Genomic DNA, 7,384 nt, shown 5'->3' with positions numbered 1-7,384 from the left:
CCCCCACCAAATTTCGTCGAAATCTGTTGAGGAGTTTTTCCGTAATACTGTTCACCAACAAACAAACAAACAGAAAGGGGTGAAAACAGTAACCTCTGATCTTCGATGGCGGAGGTTAAAAATAACTTGCATAAAAAAAAATTAACATTTTCACGCTCACACTGACGCTCTCGCCGGGGGTATCGCTATTGCTCTCTGTTCTTCGAACAGGCGAGCTAAAAATGGATATCAAATCAAAAGAAAACACACTTGTATTATACACATATGTGACAGTTCACAGCCAATCATGGACTGACAAAACGAGATATGGCATTCATGGAGCCAAAAGCAATATTGAGAAAGGACGTTGATTTTACAGATAAATGGTAGGAGTCACGTGGTGTGGTGGATTGTGGCACCTGTTGATCCTTAGCGAGATTGTCTGGGTTCTATTTTCAAGCGGGACCAAAGCCGAATCAAATTTCCTTATTCCAGATCCTCTGGTTTGCCTTGCACCAAGTAGGAATCTGTGCCCGGTTGCTAAAAGCATCGTTAAATTTAATCATCGATTCGGCTTAATCGATCATTAAATTCCTTAACGATAGATTAGCAAAGACTGGATTTAACAGTGTTGCTCAAAGGTTGAGGGATTTAATTGATCGTTAAAGTTAACGATAGCTTTGAGCAACAGCATTAAACCTATCATTAATTTAACGCTATGTTTAATCGATCGTTAGGCTCATGATAGGTTTAACGATGCTTTGAGCAACCGGGCCCAGGTTATTAATCGATGGGCAGATCGCTTTCTGAGGTGATGGCTCTTCCAGTACTGCTCGCACATCCCTTGGTCTTCTCAGGTGTTCCTCGATACAAGATTACATTGCTTGTTATCTCTGAGTGTGTTTGCTGTGTGGAGTGCAGCTTCCACACTATAAACCAATTCATGTGCCCAGGTATTCAGTTGTCATAAGTGAATGGCCACCTTAGATTGCAAAGGGCAATTATTTCATACATGGAAATGGTGCACTTTCTCATGTGAATCAAATGAAAAATCATATAACAATCACAGATGGTAATTTGCAGTTATTCATTTTTTTTTCTTTTCACTTTTCTTTCACTTCATAAAATTCAAAGGTCATGCTAAGGCTATATTTCCATGAGGAAATCAGTTGATCATATTGCATTGGATTGTTAATAAAGCCATTGTACTTTGTACTATAAAACTTGTTATGATTTGTTGAAAGTTTAACTCGATGGCTTCAGGAAGATGGGAGCTCAATGAGTATGGGTGGTTGATGATTGTGGCATTGTACTTGTACATTTGTACTTTTATATGCACGTTCATAAACAATGGCTTCACCGTTTAAGACAATTTAAGCCAATAATTTATACCTGCCAAAAAAGCCACGAACTTAAGATTCAACCATCATGGCCAGAAAAAAAAATCACTTGTATGGCATGTACATAAAAGAATGAATGAATCCCAAGAAGGAAAAGTTATGATAACATGTCCAGGATTCCTTATGGAGAAATGTGGACTCGCAAAAAGAATTGCCACTTCTTTCTCTCTTCTGTCCTGGCACCACTGTACCCAGAGAGTGTCAATAATGTTTTCTCAGAAAGCCAAGGCTTAAGCGTATTGTTCACATTCGAATAGGTCCTTTTACGGACAGCATCAATACTGGCCAAAATAACCAGCCAAACTAAAGCAGTTTGCAGTTATCTCAAACAGCAGGCCTTTCATCCAGTGAGGCATTGCAAGCAGGAGGACATTTCCAGCCAAAATCAACTTGGTTGACATCTGGTTTGTCTTGTCATCCCTCGAGTTGTGCCATGTTGAAGAAATGTCAGCAGTTGTCAGTGACATCCACATGCTCGCACAACCATGTTGCGGTATTTCTTTAGGATGACATTTGAACTGTCATCAAAATAAAGAACAGAGATGGCATTGAGCTTTGTGGGTGCACAGCAGGGTTTGGGCACAAACTCTGGATTCATGAGATGAACCTGCAGATAAATAGCAGCACCATGACTTTGGTAAGAACATGTAATGGCTACAGAGCTATTGCACCGCAACAAATTCCATTTGTTTCACTATCCTCATGCTCTTTAACAATGTGGCAAATTGTATAACAATTGGAATAAATGTTGCATTGGTTGTGACTTTAATCATCTGTGCTGATGATCACAAGATGCACCTTCACATGACTTAAAACACATACAAGAGTGGGGCTTGTTGCTGCTTTGATGCAGCATGGCATGAAACTTGGAAATCACAACTTCAGGAAAACTTGTTTCTTTCTCAAAATGACCATCAGAAATAGTAAGAAACAATATCTTAACATTACATTAATTATATATTGACATTGATTACATGAGACAAACTTGATAATCCCCCTTCAGACTGCAATGACATAAATGGACTGCACTACTTTTTCTTTTTCTTTTCACTTTTCTTTCACTCCATAAAATTCAAAGGTGATGCGAAGGCTATATTTTCCATGAGGAAATCAGTTTTTTGGTAATAAATACCGCAACATGATTGGTTCCAGGTTGATGTAGATTTTCTTTATTGTAGGGAATGTAAAAATATAATAGTTCAATGCTGACTTTTTGTGCATTTGTGTTGTCTGTTATGAGCAAGATGTACAGGAAGTGACATCAATGTTGGTCAAAGTATCCCTGGTAAAACCAAAATAGCAGTTAACATAGTTGTGTGTACTGTGGAATGCAGTTGTATGAGAAAGGTATTTGTGAAGGAAGACATCAAAGCAGCATAAATTCATCGAAGAATATCTGCACAATTTGGTGATACATGTGCCACAAAGTTGTTTGTTGAAATGGCTAGTTGGCCCATTGCTCCATTGCACCAAATTTTAATTGGTCTTCATAGCCTTGTTGCATACCTTTCTGCTGTACTGCTTGAGCCCTTCAGTGTCAGCTTGCCTTTCACCAAGCCCAAATGTGCTTGGGCCAGGGCTGGGATTATATGTTTGTTATTATTCTTTCCAAATGACACTTATTATTGTTGTTGTTGTTAATATAATTAGTATTAATTAATATATGCTTTGTTACAATGTTATCATTATTTTTGTTATTTATGTTGTAATTAGAATACCATGCTGTGGAAGGACCTAATGAGCTGCTCTATACACCTTAATATGACATGCGTTTAAAACATGGCAATTCTTCAGGGTTCTTTTTAGTTAATTAGCCTAATTAACTCAGATCATGACGATCATTTTGGTATATCACATTCGACATCAGAATGCTCCAGTGGAACCACACACACACACGCGCGCACACACACACACACACACACACACACACACACACACACACACACACACACACACACACACACACACACACACACACACACACACACACACACACACACACACCTCATCCATTTATAGTGGAGTCTTAATGGGTCTACAGAGTCTTAGGGGTATTTTGGTGTTCTTGGTCCTTGGGGACTTTTGGATCATCTGGGTCTTTTGGGATGTCGGGGTCTGAAAGGTATTAAAAGGTCTTCAAAGGTTGAAGGGGTCTCAACAGTCGAAACTCTAAAGGGTCAAAAGGAACATTGCAATAGTACGTAATTAATTCACATTTGTAATTAATAGACAAAAAGTATCTCACACACACACACACACACACACACACACACACACACACACACACACACACACACACACACACACACACACACACACACACACACACACACACACACACACACCTCATCCATTTATAGTAGATAGATGCATCAAATAAAAAAAAAAGTGTGCGTTTTAGTCATTGTGAATCGGTGAGCGATCTTAAATATTCTCACATGCAACCAATTATGATGCAACTCAAGCCAACATATAACATGTTGGACAGCTCATTTTGGAGAAATTCAGGATTACTGTATGTGAAATTGCAGAATAACTAATTGCATGTCAGTATTGTATGTGTGAAAACAATCATTCATTCTCACTTGGATTTCAATAAGATTGGAGCAAGGTGGAATACTCTAAAAAACCTCAAGGACCTGGGAAATCGAACAGAAATTAGTTTGGAAGTTCAAAATCATCTCCCATACAATCCAGACTTAGCAGCTTGTGATTAAAAAATTATTATTATTATTTTGAAGGGAAGGGAGGGGCAGGGAGAGGTGGGAGGGTAAGTGAGGAGTAGGTGAATAAGGGGAAGCTAGGAAGTGGAGAAGAGTGAGGAATGGGGAGTGGAGGTGGGGAAAGCAATGCCTCACGAAACGTTGCTTTACACTGTGGGAGGGAGGGGGGAGAGAGAAAGAAAGACAGTCAGAGAGAGAGTGAGAGAGAGAGAGAGAGAGACACAGGTGTGGGAGGAGAGTGCTGCATTTTATTTGGGGAGTAAGTGAGGAGGGGACAGACAGAGAGTGGGGGGTGGGGGAGGAGGACAAAAAAAAGAAATAGGTGAGGGGTGGAGGTGGCATTAGCAAAGAGAGTGACATGTGACGCTTTATGACGGAACACAAATATAAAAAAGCTCATGCCAGAATAGCTGTACACACAACGACACAACAGAGTTTGTAATGTCAACCACTGGCACAACTGCAAAACTTTGATATCCCAGTTCTAGAAAGTTTGTGGGAACATTAAGTAAAAGCATGGACTGAAAACATGGAAGTATCGCTCATTCACCACCTAATGATCCCATCGAGCGTGAACATCGAAAACAAAGCATTGCAACTACATATCATACTTGGGTACAAAAAAAGAGAAGAAGGCATTGCTGATTGAGGTGCTAATACTAGTGATTTTGGACTAATGATGCAGAAATCAAGAAAATGACCAAATACCAAGACCTCAAGAATGAAGTGAAAAGATCCTGGAAGCTGAAGAATGCCGAGGTTGTACCAGTGATAGTTGGAGCTCCGGGAATGATGCCAAGGAATCGCACAGAGATATTAAAAACCATCCATGGAAATATTATTACAAACGAACTACAGTTGGAAACCGTCCTGGGCTCAGCGATGATCCTGAAGAGAGCCCTCGGCACAAAACTTTGAGAACAGAAAACTTCACAGCTTTGTCCATGAATCGTCACTCTTTACCGAAATAAAGGTGGATACTTTGAATCCACCCTGGGGGGACTCCATTCCACATTCTGAAACTCGCATATGAAGATACCAATGTCGATGTTTCACCTCCTGAATCCCACCCACGTGGAACAAACAGACAACAGTAACTTGCACGGACACACACACGTGTGCACATACATAATAACACACTCATATGGAGATGGATACTTTGAGACCTGGGAGGGCTCCGTTCCACTTTCTGAAACCCCTACATGGAGATAACAACACACACACACACACACACACACACACACACACACACACACACACACACACACACACACACACACACACACACACACACACACACACACACACACTTTGAGACCTGGGAGGGCTCCATTCCACTTTCTGAAATCTCTGTATAGAGATAACAACACACATACACACACCATTGTGGTAATACAGTTTATGTACATACACACATGTGCAAATGTGCACACGCATCAAGCTGATTAGTTTATGTTTTGTTTCCCACTAATAGGCCGGATCTGTATTCGGACCTGAACTAAAATTTAATTGGCTTGTTCTTGTCACCTAACAAACTCCTCCACCAAGTTTCGTCCGAATCCGCCCATAACTTTTTCAGACATTGTGCTATATATTATTTTAGCACAATCAGTCAATGGTAAAGAGTCTCTTTAAGAACTCTCAGATCTGGATCCACATTCAGATCTTCACAAAAATCTAATCATTTCATCCTTCTCACATACCCAAACTTGCCCACCAAGTTTCGTCCGAATCCATTCACAACTTTTTCAGAAATCCTGCTATATATCGTTTTTGATCTCTCAATGGTAAAAAATCACTTAAAAATTCTCGGATCCAGGTCCGGATTCCGATCTTCACCAAAATCTAACCATTTCGTCCATGTCATATCCAAGCTCTCCACCAAATTTCCTCTGAATCCGTCCACAACTTTTTGAGATATCCTGTTCACAAACAAACAAGCAGTCATAGACTGGTACTTATGAAATCGTCAACTTGACCTCTGACCTTGTCTAATAAAAGCTGTCTCTGGAGAAGGTAGTGACGCAAACCAGAAGTTTCTACAATGATTCTGTACCAAACCATCAAAAATCGAATGTTTGACCTCACTGTGACCTTGACCTTTGACCGATTTTGACCAAAATCTAATCAGCACGAGCCATCACACTCCTGAATCACGTGGTGTAATTTGACATTGGTAGCTTCTTCCGTTCTCGAGTTATAACTTTTTTTTTGGATGTTTGACCTCACTGTGACCTTTACCTTTGACCGATTTTGACCACAATCTAATCAGTGCTAGCCATCACCCTCCTGAATCACGTGGTGTAATTTGACATTGGTAGCTTCTTCTGTTCTTGAGTTATCATGCCTACAAACAAACAAACAAGCAGTCATAGACTGGTACTTATGAAATCGTCAACTTGACCTCTGACTTTGTCCAATAAAAGCTGTCTCTGGAGAAGGTAGCGACGCAAACCAGAAGTTTCTACCATGATTCTGTACCAAACCATCAAAAATTTAATTTTTGACCTCACTGTGACCTTGAGCTTTGACCGATTTTGACCAAAATCTAATCAGCACGAGCCATCACCCTCCTGAATCACGTGGTGTAATTTGACATTGGAAGCTTCTTCCGTTCGAGTTATCTGTACCAAACCATCAAAAATCGAATATTTGACCTCACTGTGACCTTGACCTTTGACCGATTTTGACCAAAATCTAATCAGCACTAGCCATCACCCTCCTGAATCACGTGGTGTAATTTGACATTGGTAGCTTCTTCCGTTCTCGAGTTATCGTGCCTACAAACAAACAAACAAACAAACAAACAAACACACAAACAAACAAACAGAAACGGAACTGATCAATATACTTATGAAATCTTTAGATTTCGTAAGTAACAAACACACACACAAACAAACACACAAACAGATGACGGAAGTCATCAATATACTTACGAAATCTAAAGATTTCGTAAGTAGCAAACAGACAGGCTGACAGGGGTGAAAATATAACCTCCATCCACCTTCATTGATTGAGGTAAATATATTAATAATGTAAAAGAGTTTGAAAAATTATTTCACATTGGTATTGAAACATAAATTAGCTATCATCAGATGAATTGCACTCAAGATCGTGTTAATACCCTCCTTTAAATTATTGTAATTGTAATAGTCAATGATTTAGCTTTTCTTTCTTCACCGATGCTGTTTCCTACCAGCACCCTGCTTCCCCTTAGAAGTGGTTTACTTGGAATCTTTCTTCAGTGATTTACCATGGCAGCTAAAGATGCTCAACCATGAC

The 7,384-nt window shown here is 39.8% G+C and overlaps 1 protein-coding gene across 5 annotated transcripts in view; it reads right to left on the bottom strand.

The window, feature by feature from the left end:
- Window positions 1-233: 233 nt before the first annotated feature.
- The window catches only part of BMP7 (bone morphogenetic protein 7), a 144,607-nt gene continuing 137,456 nt past the window's right edge, over window positions 234-7,384 (bottom strand). For 4 of the 5 annotated variants that reach the window (XM_085895751.1, XM_085895748.1, XM_085895749.1 and 1 more), the window contains one exon: window positions 234-1,986. In XM_085895751.1, coding sequence (XP_085751877.1) covers window positions 1,837-1,986 — 150 coding nt within the window. In that variant the 3' untranslated portion in view covers window positions 234-1,836. Of the gene's footprint in view, window positions 1,987-3,964; window positions 4,019-7,384 lie in introns of all 5 variants that reach the window. The other variant, XM_085895752.1, reaches the window with a different exon arrangement.

Source organism: Eptatretus burgeri, chromosome 9, assembly GCF_056783735.1.
Source record: "Eptatretus burgeri isolate ZD-2024b chromosome 9, Ebu_testis_v1, whole genome shotgun sequence".
Lineage (NCBI taxonomy): Eukaryota > Metazoa > Chordata > Myxini > Myxiniformes > Myxinidae > Eptatretus > Eptatretus burgeri.
Note: the sequence above shows the minus strand (reverse complement) of the source record. Positions and strands in the feature narration are given on the sequence as shown.